Source organism: Trachurus japonicus, chromosome 22, assembly GCF_045865225.1.
Source record: "Trachurus japonicus isolate A0001 chromosome 22, Traja_1.0".
Classification (NCBI taxonomy): domain Eukaryota; kingdom Metazoa; phylum Chordata; class Actinopteri; order Carangiformes; family Carangidae; genus Trachurus; species Trachurus japonicus.
The window spans coordinates 30,812,110-30,830,550 of record NC_140928.1 but is presented as its reverse complement, the minus strand read 5'-3'; the positions used below and the strand labels follow the sequence as shown (position 1 = coordinate 30,830,550).

The following is an 18,441-nucleotide window of genomic DNA, read 5'->3' as shown; positions in this document are numbered from 1 at the left end:
ACTTGACCTGAATCATTTTACATCATTTACACAGGCCTAGCTAGCAGGTGTAGCTACAACAGGAATAGAGTCAGAGAAGCATATGATTTGCAGGGAGGGTTTTGTTTTCTTTTAGCCATTTGCATCCACTTTTTGTGTATATTATCCCAGTTCTGTCAGCTTCACATCTATGTCAGCTCGAACCATTAGTAGATACACGGGGGGGGGGGTTAATCTCCCATGTAGATTGACAATACAACAGGCTACATTAGATGTATGTAGATCTCATTTTAATCTATAACGTTTGCAAGATCAATGGATTTTTCCACAATAAAACAAGTTACATTTATATAAACTATCAACAGAGGTAATTAACCAGCAGCCCATTGCTGTTCTGTCCATCTGCGGATAAATGTTATTATGTGCGCAGGCGCAGATTGGTAGCTTCCTGTCAGTGCCATAGCAACCAGAGCAGGCGTCAACCATCAACATGGTGAGTGTGGATGTTTTCCGATGTTTTTCAGCTCATTTAAACAACTTTAAGTGGACTCACCTGTCCCAACATGCAGTGACTTCGTATCTGAGAGCCACGTTTGACCTTACATGACACACTGTTATGGCTGTGCGCTAATATTGGCTAACTTTAATTAGCCTGTAAGCTAACACTGACTGTCAGTTAAACCATCGTTGAATCGCTGGCTAACATCAACTCTGTTCCATATTATGTTTGTGTCCGTTCTGTGGTTTGTCCTGTGGCTAACTCTTCTACTGGGAACCACACTACAACTAGTAAATCGATAGTTAATCATAACGATGAGTGTTGAAGCCAAAACTATGGAATGGAAATGAGTGTGTAACGTTATTCTTAAATATAACATGTTGGATGTGATGTCTTCACTAGCGTGTGTGTATGGTACCTGTGTGTTATTCTGTCTTCATCACATGATAACATTAGCCCATGTGACTGTCTGACTGTCTCCCTGTCTGATTTAATGTTATTTAATGTCTCCAGGCTAAAGCAACCACTGTGAGAGAAGCACTGGCCAAATGGGTAAGAGAAACACACACACCATGCAATCCTGTGTGTAGTCTATAGAAGCCATGATTGAGAGTTATTTAGTTGGAATATATATATATATATCTTTGTGTGTGTGTGTGTGTGTGTGTGTGTGTGTGTGTAGGAAGAAAAGTCAGGGACTAAAGCGAGCGAAGCTGAAGCAGTAAAACTGTACGGTCAGATTCCTCCTATAGAGAAGATGGATGCTTCTCTCTCCACACTCTCCAACTGCGAGTAAGCCCTGCTGTTTTTTTTTCTTTTAAATGACTTATTATATAGTCTGATATGTTCCATATAAAGCAGGGTAGCATTACACAGTCTTTGACAGTGTTGTGCAGACGGATATCTTTTGATTATCGTCACTATTTAGTGTTGACAGCAGCTTAATTAACAAACTAAATCATCATATTTAATGAGATAAACTATGTGAACCAAAAAAAAAAACTCCACTGATGGGCAAACTAGATGACAACACATCATCCAGAACACATCCAGGGCATTGCCTTCAATGTTTTCAAATTTTTTGAGCTGTAATACTGAAGCCAACACCATAATAAATCAATTCTGTGAATTGGCTAAAACTTTAAAAATGAAGTTAACAGACTGATTTCTCAATGTATTTAGTTGCAGATAAACCAAGAGCAAACTACTATACAGTCAATACAGTTAAAGTGTTCGATCACCTAAGTTTTAAAGCAGATAAGTATATCATCATTGAAATACCTGATCAGTTATTGTCCTGTGTTCACCACAGAAAGCTGTCTCTGTCCACAAACTGCATTGAGAAAATAACCAATCTCAATGGCCTGAGTGAGTACTGACCTCATAAACACTTACAGACATACAGTACACACATACTCAACAGAAATGTGGTGGTGTAATGAAGTGTTATATTGTGTCTGTCTAGAGAACCTGAGAATACTGTCATTAGGAAGGAACAATATAAAGGCACTGACTGGGCTGGTAAGTTACCTATGAGGTACAATTAACTGACTAGTTCCATTGATCAAGTGTGACTTTCTTTCACACAAAGACATGCTATGATGCTATTTTGAAAATGCATTGCCTTCCCTGCCCTGCCTTTCCTCCCACCAGAAGCTTCCTCCATCAGCTCTTGTTAACATTTCTGTGTTTTCCATATTCTGTGTTATAAACAACATCTACGTATGTCACGTCTGTCCGTCCTGGGTGAGGGATCCCTCCTCTGTTGCTCACCCTGAGCTTTCTCAGATTTTTCTCTGTTAAAAGAGTTTTTATGGAGTTTTTCCTCAGTGGATGTGAGGGTCTAAGGACAGAGGATGTTGTTATGACCATGTAAAGCACTTTGAGACAAACTGTTTGTAAAAATGGGCTATACAAATAAAATTGCCTCAGTGATGCAACACTCACTCTCTCTCTCTCTCTCTCTCTCTCTCACTGTGTGTGTGTGTGTGTGTGTACAGGAGGCAGTAGGGGACACATTGGAAGAGTTATGGATCTCCTATAACTCGATAGAGAAACTGAAGGGAATCCAGTGCATGAAGAATCTGAAAGTCCTCTACATGTCCAATAACCTGGTGAAAGAATGGGGTGAGATACATTCATAAATATACGTACTCAACACATGAAGCAGACAACAGTAATAATGATATGAAAATGGCTATGTTGTGTTTAGTCATAGTTTCAAAGTGCATTTATGTGGTTAAGTGACCTGTGACCTGAGGAAATGTGTTTCACAGTGTAACTTGCTTAACTGAGGCCTGCAGTGCTCTCTAAGGTTTAGTAGCAGTGTTGTTTTCGTCAACAATGACAATGACAAAATTATTTCGTTGACGCCTCTTTTTTTCATGACGATAACGAGACGGTGACGAGATAAACACGGTTCTTTGACGACTAAAACATGACGAGATGTGTGTAAGATTAGAGATGACAAACTAAGGACAATGGCCAACAACAGGGGAAAGGCTCAGTACTGAAGTCAGTTTAAACTCACCACCACCCTTGAATACGAGCTGACCAGGTTCGTTCAGTGCGACTTTTGTGCGCTGCTGCAGCTGCATCACGCTCAGTCGCTTTAATAACTCAATAAATCCATACTTAAAGCAGATAACAGCGGCACGGCCGTTTTGGCTAATGCTGTGTTCAAGGCAGGCTTTTGAAACCGTAAGTTACAGCTTCAAGTCACAACTACGACTTGGTAGCGTTCCAGGTAACCCGTAGCTCGTGTTTTTACCGTCCTGTTGTCTGTGAAAGTTCCCTATAACGGCCACTCGTAACTTCCGACCCGTGAACTCGTACCAGATCGAACTGGTATGACTTCACAGGAAGGAAAAACACAAAGTACGAGTTTCCTTGAACGCACCATGAGTTAGCAGCCCCCGCCCTTGTCAGGCATCAATTGGTCCTCGTGCTACGTCACCACATTCAATAACACTTGTATCCCACAAGGAAAATTTTCTCCTCGGGTTACAGCAGAGCAGAGTGACGGAGAGACTCGTGTTTAGGCTGAAATACTTCATGTAAGTGATTGCTGACGGAAAATAGGACTATTTAGGACTTATATTAACAAAAACATTCCACTGATATCTGCTTTAACTTAATCCTTTCAATCAAGATATAATGAATATAGCTTGATACCATAGGCCTACATCCAATTAAACTATTTTAATGTCTGCAACATTAACAGTCTACAGGTTGTTATGGCAGGGGGCCCAGATTCTAGACTTGTGCAGGCCACTATTTCTGCCCAACAGCAATCTCCTACTGATCTAAATTAATTTGTTAAAAGTTTACACTTATTTCTTTATTTAAAACTTTTCGAGTTTTCGTCGACTACAACTGTACTAAAATCACATATAGAAATGACTAAAATTTGACTAAATCTAATAAGCGTGTTAGTCCAAAAGACTAAGGCTGTGTCCAAAATCACCCCTCACTCACTATATAGTGCACTATAGTGACCACGCCATTTTGCAGTGGTGTCCTAATGTTCAGTGATTATTAATGTTCACTATATAGTGCACTGAATGTATCCCACAATTCAAAATGTAGTGAACATCCGATGGTCACTAACCGGAGCAAGAAATCCCATCATGCATTATGGTCACAGATCGCCGTTACCGGCCGTTACGATCGCGGTCGGAGCGTTTTAATTACGCGACGTAATACGTAATTAACTGTGCGGTGGAGTAGTGTCCGAAAGCGTTTTTCATTTGACCAGTGAGTCCACTATATTGAATTCACTATATAGTGAGTAGGGAGTAGGGAATGAGTGAGGGATTTCGGACACAGCTAGCAAGACCAAACCTAAAAACGGTTGCCAAAAACAACACTGTTTAGTTGTAGTGATAGGAGGAGGAGCAGAATCCTCTAATCTGGTTTCTGGTGCTGTTCTCTCTGTTCTGTGTAGGAGAGTTTGTGAGGCTGGCTGATCTTCCATGCCTCGTGGACCTGGTGTTTGTTGGAAATCCACTGGAGGACAAGCATTCTGCTGAGGGGACGTGGATGGATGAAGCCTCTAAAAGACTTCCTAATCTGAAGAAACTAGATGGTAAGAGAGTTTCAGTGGGAGTGTCTGAGTGACTTCTATTCAACATTATTAATGTGGTGAATAAATAATATAAAACCACTTCATAATTTTTAAATTATTTGTAATAATTTCATGAATTAAAATTCATTGCCATGTTAACCCCAGGGAAGCTTGGTGTAAGTGCATACAGGTTTAGCTGGGCAATGTTTAAATCAAGGCATTTCTAATGAAATATCTATTTTCATAGATAAATAATACATTTAATAGTTTCCCCAAGATACTTCCTTAAAATGGATATTTTATGGACCCATTAATATGACTGAAGTTGCATGTGAGTCTATAAAAGAAACTGGGACATGAAAAATAACATCTAACTTCTACATTATCAGTTAAAGGTACGTAGGTAAAAAAAAAAAAAAGTCCTTGCTTTGACCATTTCCTTTTCTGTTCTTTTCTAGGAACCCCGGTCATCAAACAGGAGGACGATGAAGGAGACGGAGAGAGCTGAGAAGCAGAATAATTTGCAAAATTACAACCTTCATCCTTAAGAGTCTTCCTTTTTTTTAAGTTTTGTATGGTTTGTCTGGTTTCTCCCTATATAAAATGTGATTTTTACAACAGCATAGACCATATTGTAGATCAACAAGCACAATACAACCAACCACATATTGTTTGGAGTCTGTGTAAACTGACAATAATACAGGTCTTATTGGTTTGGGACCAGAAAGACGTTTTGACAAAACCCTACAAACAGAGGTAATGCTATTTACAGCATGAGGATTTTTTACTGTCAAAGTATGAGAGATATTCAAGCTAATACTTGTGTGTTTTTATATTGCCCTTGATTTTATATGCCTTTTTTCAAGCCAAACTAAAGCACATTGTAGCACAAACTGGTGAGCTGTGTGGACCAGATGTTGATTAGATAACACCATGTTGTCATGTTGCTGGGGCCTGTTAGGAGTTGGCTGCAAATACCCGACACTCCTCTCAGACCACAGCATCACCATGGAGAGATGACCAAGCACAGATAAAGATTATCTTGGATCCCATTTGACTAAGAAGTGGAGCAACTGCATGGAAAGAGTCAGAGTGATACATTTTATTGTCGACCACAAAGAAATATTCCACAAATAGCTGAAAGCTTGCCATGGAATCAAACCAGCATGCTGTTATTCCACTTACTCCTGGTTGATACTAGACTTGTGGACTGAAATCTGGGTTAACTACCAAACACATTTCCCAGGTAGTAAACAGTAGCAGCATTCAAATATGAGCTACACTGCAACAGCTGTTGGGCAGCAGTCAGGACTATACTGAGCATGAAGACTCACATGATCAAAAATACCTGTTTGGTAGTGTATCTCTGTCTAAACTTGATCATATTCAGATGTAACATATGCTTCACAATGACATCTCTGTGTGTGTGTAAAATATGTTTGTGTTTAAAATTATTTTAGGTATGTTTGTTCTCACAGTTGTTACACTTTATAATTTTAAATTATTTTCTTATTTGAAATAAACATGATTGATGTGGTGTTGAGCTTTGTTACTTGATACCATAATAATAATAATATCTAAAATCTAATTCATTTTGAGAAATTACCTTCAGCCATTTACCCATAATTATCTTTGATTTGATTTTGATTTGTCTCAAACAAGCACATCAAAAGACAAACAATCTAAACAAGAAACAAAACAATGTTCCATACAATTCAGAAGATTAAAAACATATTGCGTTAATATGAAATAAGACCATCTTGTGGGCATTCATTTACAAACATTTTATGTCTGTTCGTATTGTTTTTTGTTTTGTTTTGTTTTGTTTTTTCAATAAAGCAAAGGATGAAAAAAAAAGCCCTGGTAACGGATGTAGACCCGGAAGTGTTCCTCGCTGCTAACAACAACAACCATCATTTGGCCACTTGTTAGCAACCTCTCGTTTTCAGACGCGGTTAAGGGCAGAAAACAACGACAGTGGTTTTTACTAAAGTGTTTTATGTTGTAACATTCAACGTGTAAATGTTTTTTTCACTCACTTTTTAAAACCCCGTAATTAGCAGAAGCCAGCGACTCTCAGTGGCGCAATGCTAACTTTCTTTACCCAGATGTACCGTAACTATGGACTCATCACTACTGCTGCTGTATTCATCCACAGCTCAACAGTTCTGAAACCTTGTAATGGTTGAGGAGGAGAAGTGAGAATGAACAGCTGGGTGGAAGTGTCAGTAAATTTAGTTAGTGTGATTGGTTGTGATGCAGCAGCGGAGTAACACGTGTGTGAGTGTGCAGGTGAAGCAGGTGAAGCAGGTGATAGCAGCTCTGTGTCGGCTGCTCACCGCCGCCGGCCTGGACGCTGTGCCCGCACCCGAGACCTTCAGACGGGCCAAGTTCGGAGGTGGAGACGAGGTGGTACGTTACGTTAGTTAGTTAGTTAGTTAGTTTAAGTTTATTTCGGACATGTTAAAAGAAACAAAACATAATACAGAAATGGACAGACATAACATATAAAAACTTTGCAAAAACAACATATGAACAAAAAAAGAAATATATAATAAAAAAAAATAAAAGAAAATAATTGAAAAATAAAGGTAATTTGATTATCTTGTTTTTATTTTGTTTTGTTTTGTTTGTTTCATATCCGAAAAGGAGTGGGAAGAAGTAAAACTTATTTACTCCCACCCCTTATTCATAAATTATCTATCAAGTTATCTAGTCATCATAATATATACAGTAAGTTAATTCATGAGTTATTTAACTGGATTTATTCTAATATATTATTATATTTATATGCATATAGATTTATTCTAACATATGATTACTAATCTTTATCTCTCTATATAGTCATATACATATAAAAACATATACAAACACATTCATACATACAAAGACAAACTGAAAGTAACATGAACCGAGCAACAAATAACTAAGTCGGTAAATAATACCCAAATAAATAATAATAAGCACCTCGTGGTTGTCAGACACCCTCATTTCTGTACATACTGAAGATAATTTCTTTGTATTTCTTTTTGAACTGGATTATGTTTGGACATTCTTTTAACCCCACATTCAAACTGTTCCATAGTTTAGTTCCTTCATTTCATTTATATTTAGATCTCCATTAGCTTTGGCAAATAAAAGGCCATCGCTATTCTTCCTGGGGCCTGTTGTTCGAAACCTAGATAAGGGATTAAGCCGGGATATGTTGGTTATCCTGGCCTAATTTAGCCTCAAATCGGTTGTTCGAAAGCTGGATACCTTTATCCTGGTCAAGTTACCATGGTGATTTATTCTCTGCAGCTAGCCTGCTCCAGACCAGGCAAACAGCCAGGCTTAGTTGATTCTGTTGAAGTCAGCAGTCACTCTGATCAGACATCAATGTGTTTCATACATGTTCTTATGTACATATTGGCCTGAATTATAAACAAATAAAATGCATTAACAATAATCAAAAAACATGAAACATTTACATTTGTTTTCATAATTAGGCCTTCAAAATTATTTTCCTAAAATATGTTGCAAAATATATTGGTTGAGGTAAGAAAATAAGAATAAAATTGAGTGAGTGTGAGTGTGAGCACCTTCCAAATAATTTATAGACCTCATCACTGTTATTGGCAATTTATTGAAGCATCAAACAGCATAATGTTCTAATATTTAATTAATTTTCACCTGTTGCACTTTTAGCAATGTGCTGTATAAACTTTACTTCAGATTTGTGCAATGAATCAACTTCTACTGCTCATCATTAAGGCAAAGTGCACAACTGTTAATTTGTGAAAGGAACTTTAGTTGTGATTATAGTTTCTGGAGTCTACCTTCACAGTTGAACTGTCCATTGCAGTCGATAAATACAAAAACACATCACACCATAAACACAATAACAACATCCATAACCACATAACAACTCACAACGATCTACAGGACAAAACAAGACAAAACAAAACAACAATACATAAACAATACAAACAACATATACATATTACTGGACCTTATTCATTTCCACAGTGTAGCCATTACCATAGTTGTGAAATAATCAGATGTTCAAAAACATACGTTCCTCATAATTACCTTAACTTACAGAAACAATACCCAATTCATACCCAAAGCAGACTGAAGATATTTCAAGTAAATCAGAGAAACACTAATTGATTGTGCCAAATAGCTTCAGCTAGATAGAGAGCTGTTTGACTAATAAATGTTCTTTCAATAGCTCTTTAAATCTGTATGCTTCTCAGCGTATGTCAATAGCGCCGCCATCTTGGGACGGGGTTTCTGACCATAGTAATATTTAACTCAAAATTTTAAATGTGTTTTGTACAAAGCCATAGTTGCTTTAAATTGGCTTCCAGGTTTGCTAGTTTTCCAGTAGCCAAGAAATTCACACCTTTTCCAACCTACACTGTTTCAATAAGAACAGTGTCTTCTAAGTTAAAGAGAGTGTGTTTGTTTAAGGTGTGACCATAATTAAGGACAACTTATACATTAAATGAATATCATTCCACAGGGTTCACTTATTTCTTGTTTGCTGGTATTTTCCAGGAAAGTCAGTTTTGGCAGCTCCATGCCAACATCCTCCAGAGCAGTGGTGTTGTTTCCTCTGAGGCCAGGGCACAGCTAAAAGGAGGTCAGTACTGTTATGGTAGCACTTTGATTCATTCAGCTGCTTCTCTCTCTCTCTGTCTCTCTCACCCACATGACATCCTCAGACTTTAGTTTAGTCACCATTATGATTGATGCTTCCACATGTTTTTAGGGGGATCAAAGTCACATATCTGTCAATATTAGTTAGTGATAGTAATCTGCCATTAATATCTTAAAATCTTAAGATGTTAATTGGAGCACACTGTCATGGAGTACAATTATTTACATTTCTTAGTAGTTTCTGTTACTGTGATGACTCTCACATTTATGTGAGGTTAATGCTTTCTACACAAAACACAGTGCTGTTCCTTTAAGTGACATCATAAAGAGGGATTGATAACATTTAAGTAGTGATGGCAGGATGAAGCCTCATGAAGCATTCGAAGCTTTTCATCAAATTGGTTCATCAAGGGCAAAGCTTCTTGGGGCTTCAGTTGCTCTACTAGGCCATCTACTGGCCAAAAAGAATTAAACAGGAAAAAAAATATTACAATGATATAGTGGTCTGTAGTGTAGCTATATATATATTTAGTCATATATTTGAACTTTTTACTGGTTTAAATAGGCGATTTGTGTCCATAAAGAGTCATAAGGGAAAGTGGGAATGAGGGTGAGGACAATAAGCTTGTGTGACTGTCTATAAAAAGAGCTTCAACCCTGCCCTGAGTGGATCTCCAACACGGATCTCCCACACCGCAGGCAACGATGCTAACCGTTTCGCTAACCGTAACATGCTGTTTCTCGTCTTTACTGGTAGCCTACCTCATGACTCGTGACGGTCGTGACTGTGGCTATACCCGCGGATCTCCGTTACACTTCTGTTAGCGTGGGTTGTGGGCAGAGATGGCAAAAGTACCCAGATTCTTTACTCGAGTAGAAGTAAAAGTACCTGTGTAAAAAACGACTTAAGTAAAAGTGAAAGTACTGATCCAAATATCTACTCAAGTAAAAGTAAAAAGTACAGGCTCTGAAATTTACTCAAAAGTATTATTAAGAGTAAAAAATATTTCTATTGCACGATTCACTGCAAAGCAAATTACCACACGATAATTCATCTTGAATCCATTTCATCAATGTTATTGTTTAAACAAACATTGTTCACATAAGTTTACCTGCCGGACACAAGATGTATCCTAATGTACTTCACTATGGTCAATCGTAGGAATTTGTATTGTACACTTCAGGTTTACACATCACACTTATGAACATTAAATTGTGGACCAGGATTGGCTTCTAAACTGTGGTGTCACAAATCATGCTCGTAGTCCCAATGAATAATCTTGTGGATTGAGACACTTTAGGGGGGTTATTATTTATGGCCCTTTTCCACTAGCGCGACTCGGCTCGACACGTCTCTATTAGTTTTGTTTGGTTTTTTTTTTTTGTTTTTTTTTGGCTTTTCCACTAGAACTCAGCTCAAGTCGAGCTGTAAATTTATTTTGCCGTGGAAACCCTGATATATAAAAAAAAGTAACAAGCATTTTGGAGAAATGTAAGGAGTAGAAAGTACCGATATTTGCGTTAAAAATTTACTGAGTAAAAGTAAAAAGTTCAGTCAGAAAAATAAATACTTCTAAAAGTACAAAGTACCTGACTACCTGAGTACCTTCTACTTAAGTACAGTAACGAAGTATTTGTACTTTGTTACTTGCCATCACTGGTTGTGGGGCAGTGAATGTGCTTGTTGAACTTGTGGAATAGTTTTTATTCAGAATATAGATATAGATAATACTCTTGAAACACATGTTGCAATCGATGCAGAAATACCACAGGATGCAGGGGAACCTCCACTGCGTTTCACTGTGCCTCCTATTTCGAATAGCGCACCACCAAATCGCGAACCGCTTCCTGAACCAGTAGGCGGAGCAACGGGCCGGCGAGGCTTCGGACGTCATCTCATACGTCATCGATACACGCTTCGATACGCGCTTCACAAAATACTTCCTGGATTACTCGACGCGCGCTTCGAAGCCTCGGCACGGCAAGACCCATCACTACATTTAAGAGTTTTCCATAGCTTCGTGCATTATTCATTAGTACAGGCTATTTCTTGTTTTTCTGTTGTTGTTGCTGTTTTTCTTCCTTATTTACAGATAACTGAATGTTAGAGTTGTTGTCCTGCACGTGTGTGCCAGTGTGTGGTTTGAGCCACCTTATTTACTTTGGACAGGAAAAGTCAAGTGCTGTAGAGCAGTTTGGTTTGCTTTTGCCTCTGCAGTGGTCATTTAATAGTTTGTCATATATTTAAAGCAGAAGTAAGCGATATTTTTGTGTTAATGTAAGTCTTAAATAGTTCTATCTTCTGACAGCAATCACTTACATAGAGTGTTTGGACCGAAACACGGGTCTGTCAGTCACTCTGCTCTGCTCTGAGCCGAGGAGAAAACTTTTCTTGTATCCCACAAGTTTTATCCAATGAGGAGAGAGAACGGCATGCAGGGCTGTGTGTGCAGCCAAGGGATGCACCTGAATGTGGTGACGTAGGGACGAGACGTTATGGTGCGTTCAAGGCAACCCGTAACTCGTGTTTTTCCGACCTGTGAAGTCGTACCAGTTCAATCTGGTGCGAGTTCACGGGTCGGAAGTTACGAGTGGCCGTTATAGTGACTTTCACAGGTAAAACAGGTCGGAGAAACACGAGTGGGTTGCCTGGAACGCTACAAAGTCGTAAGTCGTGACTTGAAGCTGTAATTTACGGTTTCAAAAGCCTGCCTGGAACGCAGCATTAGCCAAAACGACCGGATCGCTTACTTCTGCTTTAATGACAGTTTTCACCATCAACCCATAATTCATATTTCATTCAGTGGAAGTTGAGGTTTCCCTGTGTGCAGGAGAACCACTGCTACTCCTTCCACTTCACCCTGTCAAACTGACTGACGTCTCCTGAGGGGTGAGGATGTATTGACTTGCTGAGTGGCACACTGTGTTCCTCTGTCTGAGTACAGACTTGGAGCTGAGGAAGCTGGTGGCTGCCGGCCTCTGGCAGACTGGTTTCCATGCTGACTGGACGTGTGGAAGAGAAGAAGAGGGAGGAGGAGAGGAGGGCAGGAGTTTCTCCAGCAGACATCTGCTCCTGGCGCTGGGCTGGCTGCTGGCTACTGGAACGCTAGAGAAACTGCTGACACGGCGAGTGCAACAACTAGACAAAACTCTACTGGCATCTCCACCAGTAAGTAACACACATACTGTAACACTACCGCGGTGTAGTAAACATGCATTTTGTATTCATATTGTATGATTATACTTTTCTATCCCTAACTTTAGTCTCTTTGTCAGATGAGCACTCAGGTTCCTGAGGAGCTCCGTATAGACTCGGCCTGTCTGCGGAGGCTTCAGTGGCTCAACGGCTGTCTGAGACACCAGGGGAGGATTCTGCTGTCCATGCTAGAGGAGCGATCTCACTTACTTCACTCTGTGAGAAAATCTCCTCCTCTCAGTACATGCTTCTGTCCCCATTGCTATGTAAACTTTGTTCGAAGTTCAACAAATTAGATCTTTTTTTTTTTTTTAGCAAACCGAATAACCTTTTGAGCCGGAATATTAAAGGCATATTTCAACATTTTTGGCAAATTCATCTATTGCCATTGGTTCATTTCCCAATGTATGTGTGACATCAGAAAAGTAAGCATGGCCTACTCCTTCCAGGGTGATGTCATGTCTACTGTGCACCACAGATAGGAAATCCATTAAAAAGTCCTGACTTTTCCACAAGCCTTTTAATAAGATAAATATAAAAACCAACTGTTTCATACTAAGTTCATAACTAAAATCTATTGGACATGTGGCGATGTTTCGCTAACTAAGCAATCAACCTTTTCTCAGGTTTTTTCTGCCAGTCTCCCCTCCACTGTTCCTGCCTCCTCTGATCAAAGCTCTGCAGCACTAAAGGATGTAAGTGTGTGTGTTCTCAAAAAAATGTATTACTGTAGGTCATATGATATAGACTTCTGTTGTTTGCAACAATAAACAACAAAGATTAAATGGTATAAGTCTGCAACTTAGTGCATTTCAGACAGAAAATAAAATAAAATTTGGTATTAGTCATTGTTAAGACAATAAAATCGACTTTATTCTTCATTTAATATTTAATTCCCAGATGTGTCATATACAGTAATTGTTCAGCCTGTTAGAAGACGAGCTGTATGTTGTGATGTTTTATATGACAATGAGGTTGGGTTCTAAAGTTCAGTCCAGTGAGAATTTGTTCCCCAGTAATTAAAGCAGAAGTAAGCGATCCGGTCGTTTTGGCTAATGCTGCGTTCCAGGCAGGCTTTTGAAACCGTAAATTACAGCTTCAAGTCACAACTTACGACTTTGTAGCGTTCCAGGCAACCTGTAACTCGTGTTTTTCCGACCTGTTTTACCTGTGAAAGTCACTATAACGGCCACTCGTAACTTCCGACCCGTGAACTCGTACCAGATCGAACTGGTACGACTTCACAGGTCAGAAAAACACGAGTTACGAGTTGCCTTGAACGCACCATAACTTCTTGTCAGCCGACGGAGTTAGCAGCCCCCGCCCTCGTCATGGATCCTCGTCCCTACGTCACCACATTCAGGCGCATCCCTTGGCTGCACACACAGCCCTTCATGCTGTTCTCTCTCCTCATTGGATAAAACTTGTAGGATACGAGAAAAGTTTTCTCCTGGGTTCAGAGCAGACCAGAGTGACTGACAGACCCGTGTTTCGGTCCAAACACTCTAAAAGTGATTGCTGTCGGAAGATATAACTATTTAAGACTTAAATACAAAGACAAAAATATCGCTTACTTCTGCTTTAACAGCTAGAGAATATTTTGTGTAATAAATGTGCATTTATTTACCTTTATGTAAATGGCTACAAGGGTATGTTTTTGGTTAAAGGTGATAGCTACAAGTTTAATTCCTCCTGGCCAGTAGGTGTAGCTCTCGCTCCAACCTTCCGTTGTACTGGTTGCCCAGTTACAGCAGTTACACATGACATCAACATTCTAATGCTGTTGCCACAGAGATCATTCTATGCCGACGTTGCCAACGTAACCAGATGTAAATATTTATCTATTTCGGACCCGCCACTAATTTATTAAAGGGACAACGAGGAGTTTCTATTTGGTTATAAAAAAGTCTTACGTTAATGTGGATGAATCTCCGCTACCCACACTTGTTAATGGGCCCATTTTCGATAAATATATGGTTTTGTCTCTATGGTTATTCTGTTATTATTAGTGGTGGCGGAAATGCTGGATCGTCTTCCAACCTCTGACTTTAATTCTTGATGAATGAAAACATGAGTCTGTCTTGCGCCGGTCAAAGAATTTCACGGTGCGCGGAGGCTCATAAATGTAGTGTGAAAATGCTTCGCTTTTCCAAAACTCCTCGTCCCTTTAAACAATTATTTACATACTATTTTTTAAAAATTCAGTAAAATTAATAATTTTATTCTGCACCCCTCTAGACATTCTGTGGATACATTACTTTTGAAAATTGCATCCTTTTGATGAAAAAGTTGTAGCTATAACCCTTAAAGGGACAACGAGGAGTTTTGGAAAAGCGAAGCGTTTTCACACTACATTTATGAGCCTCCGCACGCACCATATAATTCTTTGACCGGCGCAAGACGGACTCATGTTTTCATTCATCAAGAATTAAAGTCAGAGGTTCAAAGAGGTTCACATACCATCGTAGTTCCGACCATAAACGGCGATTTGGCGGCGTTATTCTCATGACTCGCCACGAAGGAAATGCTGGTCGGCTCGACCAGCATCTCCGCCACCACTAATAATAACAAAATAACGATAGAGACAGAACGATGTATTTATCGAAAAGGGGCCCATTAACAAGTGTGGGTTAGCGTAGATTCATCCACATTAACGTGAGACTTTTTTATAACCGAATAGAAACTCCTCGTTGTCCCTTTAATTTTAATTCTCACATCCATAAATATGTCTTTACATGTGTTGTTAAAAATGTATCCTATGGTGTGTTTGTGTGTTTTTGTTTAACAGGAGTGTGTTGGTATGCAGCAGCTCTGTGACCTACTAGAAGCATATCTGAGCTGGAAACAGGTGGAGAAAGTCTTTTGGACCTGGATGGTGAGTTAGACACAAGCAGAAAGAAAATTATCCCAGTTCAACACTGAACCTGTTTCCACCATTGTGGGTTTTTAGTTCCTGATGTGGTAGAGCAGGACTGGTTTTCAGTTCCTCTGTTCACCGTCCTCCAGAATGGTGGCAGCCATGTGTGTAAGGAAATGTGATACTGATGCGTGTGTGTGTTTGTGTGTGCAGGACAGTGTGGTGGACTGCCATCAGATGGATCCTGTTGTCCAGAGGCCAATACGTACACCTAATGTGTGTCACCATGGAAACAAGGGACTTGAGAAATTGGATGCAATGCTATTGAGACTTCACACGATACAGGTGTGTGACCAGTGTTGGGTATAGTTACTTTGGAAAGTAGTTAGTTAGGTTACAACGTTACCATCAATTAAAAGTAATCAGTTACGTTACAGCGTTACCTATGAATAAAAGTAACGCGTTAGAGTACTCATGCGTTACTAAAAATGAAAAGCCTTTTGCAGCGCCTCGCACATGCTGCAACTTAACTGACAGACAGCCTCTTTTAAATGCACCGAGTCCTGACAATGAATGAAACATCAGTCATCCAACCAAATTAGCTCTACAGGATAACAATAACAGGAAAGACAGTCAAATATGCCACATAGCGGGGTTTTTTTGGGGGGGGGATTCAGTAGTTACCATGAATCCCTCTCAGCGGCTTCACTTCTCAATCTGTTTGAACCTGAACGGAGGACTCACGTGTGGAGAGGAGGGAGGCTGGCGAGACGTGAACTTCCTGCCTTGTGTGTAATGAAAGTTAAAAATGCGGTTAAATGTACTGGTATCACACTGCTGCTACGGCAGCTATGGAGTGGAGATCCGGGGCTGGACCGGGGGAGAACTGAGCTGCCGCTCGCCGAGAGGGAGCTGCTGAAAGCGGGCAAGCACTGAGAGCAGGGCTGAGCTGTTGCTGCTGGAGAAGCAGGTCCGTACGTGGAGCTGATCTATGGGCCCTTAAATTGGAAGTGGATTTTTTGCGGTCGACAGAAGGTTATCACCAACGCAGTGTGCATTTTACCGTTATGTCCTTTTCGCTGGCGAATTGAAACACACACACGTAGGTCAGCAGGGCACAGACGCATCACAGCGCTGCGCCTCGGCTGACACATCCGCAGGTTGCACAGTAGTCTAGCCGTACTGTCTGACAAAAAGCAGGCTGCAGTCGGGATTTTCCTTTCCTTATCCGGCGAAAAGTAACGGATTACTTAAAAAAAAAAAAAACAAAGTTACTGATTGCTCAATGCACGAAACTAACGCGTTACGTTACACGTTACACGAAAAAAGTAATTAAAGCAGAAGTAAGCGGAATATTTGTGTTAATATAAGTCTTAAATAGTTGTATGTTCTGACAGCAATCACTTATATAGAGTGTTTGGTCCGAAACACGGGTCTGTCAGTCACTCTGCTCTGCTGTAAGTCGAGGAGAAAACTTTCCTTGTATCCTACAACCTTTATCCAATGAGGAGAGAGAACGGCATAAAGGGGCGGTCCTCTCTGTGTGTGCAGCCAAGGGATGTGCGTGAATGTGGTGAGGTAGGGACGAGGGCGGGGACTGCTAACTCCATCGGCTGACAGGAAGTTAGCCAAAACGACCGGATCGCTTACTTCTGCTTTAAAGTTAAAGTAATTAAGTAACTAAGTAATTAAGTAACACAAAAGTAACGCGTTACCCACAACACTGTGTGTGACATACAGACACATGTCCACTTCCACAGAGGTCATTGTCCACTGTTTTCCACCATGGTGTGATCTGTTTTGATTGGATGAGATGTGTATGTGTGTTTGGTTTGGTGGGAGTATGTCATATCTCTGAACTGTATGTTTCTGTTTTTTTTTCCCCAGAGAGGACAGAGGACAGAAAGAGGGGATACTGAGGACAGACTCTTTACCCTCCCCTCCCCACCGTTCCTCCTGCAGGCCCACCGAGTCAAGCTCCAGGTTGAGAGGCCGGTCAGACAGGGCACCTGCCCGGCAGAGAGGCACCACAGCGGGGCCGAGGCTCCACACGAGCTGCCGGCGTCTCAGGCTGCACAGCTGCTGCTGCAGACAGAGGCTCTGCTGCTGCAGAGGAGGGACAGGCAGAGACTGGCCCGCAGGATGCAGCTGCAGGACATGATTGGTGGACTGGATGAACTGGTGTTGATCCCACCATAGGGGGGTCTTTAGCACCTGCTGGCGAACCTTTGTCTTAAAGGGATAGTTCAACATTTTGGCAAATTGGCCCATTGCCATAATCGCTATAGTCATAGCAGTAGGTTCATTACCTTTAATTGTAGGTGTAAGCCATTTTCAGTACGGCGGAGCGCAGCAGCAGGCTGCTCAGAGCTACGCTATGGAGGCTAACGGAATTTCTTGGTTTCCCTCATTAAACTCATCAAATTCAACATCCCAAAACTCCACAGCGCTTTTGTAGACAAGTTGTGACCTGCACAACCACCACGCTATGAGATAATGACGGAACGATACGAAACGGAGCCGTTTTCGAGGTAAATACAGGGTAAATACAGAGACTGCTTGCTGAAAAACTGTCCCTGAACGCAACGCGCATCAGCGGTTTTGTATGAATTTACCTTGAAAACGGCTCCGTTTCGTATCGTTCCGTCATTATCTCATAGCGTGGTGGTTGTGCAGGTCACAACTTGTCTACAAAAGCGCTGTGGAGTTTTGGGATGTTGAATTTGATGAGTTTAATGAGGGAAACCAAGAAATTCCGTTAGCCTCCATAGCGTAGCTCTAAGCAGCCAGCTGCTGCGCTCCGCCGTACTGAAAATGGCTTACACCTACAATTAAAGGTAATGAACCTACTGCTATGACTAGAGCAATTATGGCAATGGGCCAATTTGCCAAAATGTTGAACTATCCCTTTAATGGACCACATTATGGTGTGAACTATATAGAACATGAAGTCATGGACAAAATGTACACATCTGAATGAACCATCCAATGAGAGCTGCATACAGACATGAATGTCCTGCTTTTGGTTGGAGAGTGTAAAATATGAAGATACACCATTGGAATAATAAACTAAAACACAAGCTGTCGTCAGTGGAAACATCATCTGCATCTTTATTTCATTGAATTTCATTGAAAACACTAAATTATTAAAAGAATCATTAACTTCACACGTTTTAGCTGGGTTGGAAAAAAATATTGAA

At 40.4% G+C, this 18,441-nt stretch overlaps 2 protein-coding genes across 3 annotated transcripts; both read left to right on the top strand.

The window, feature by feature from the left end:
- The first annotated feature begins 394 nt into the window (after positions 1-394).
- Positions 395-6,080, top strand: dnal1 (dynein, axonemal, light chain 1). Its single transcript, XM_085767808.1, has 8 exons — positions 395-472; positions 992-1,030; positions 1,161-1,270; positions 1,791-1,846; positions 1,944-1,999; positions 2,479-2,605; positions 4,425-4,565; positions 5,003-6,080. The coding sequence occupies exons 1-8, from the start codon at positions 470-472 to the stop codon at positions 5,050-5,052; spliced, it is 582 nt and encodes a 193-aa protein (XP_085623934.1). The 5' UTR covers positions 395-469; the 3' UTR covers positions 5,053-6,080.
- Positions 6,081-6,761: 681 nt separating this feature from the next.
- tedc1 (tubulin epsilon and delta complex 1) lies at positions 6,762-17,475 on the top strand. 2 transcript variants are annotated; one of them, XM_085768299.1, is made up of 8 exons: positions 6,762-6,956; positions 9,087-9,171; positions 12,134-12,357; positions 12,465-12,602; positions 13,011-13,079; positions 15,173-15,259; positions 15,455-15,586; positions 17,204-17,475. In XM_085768299.1, exons 1-8 carry the CDS (start codon positions 6,801-6,803, stop codon positions 17,438-17,440), a joined length of 1,128 nt encoding a protein of 375 aa, XP_085624425.1. In that variant the 5' UTR covers positions 6,762-6,800; the 3' UTR covers positions 17,441-17,475. The 2 variants fall into 2 exon arrangements, with proteins under 2 accessions (XP_085624425.1, XP_085624424.1); XM_085768298.1 differs by having other exon boundaries at positions 17,129-17,475.
- The last annotated feature ends 966 nt before the right edge of the window (positions 17,476-18,441 follow it).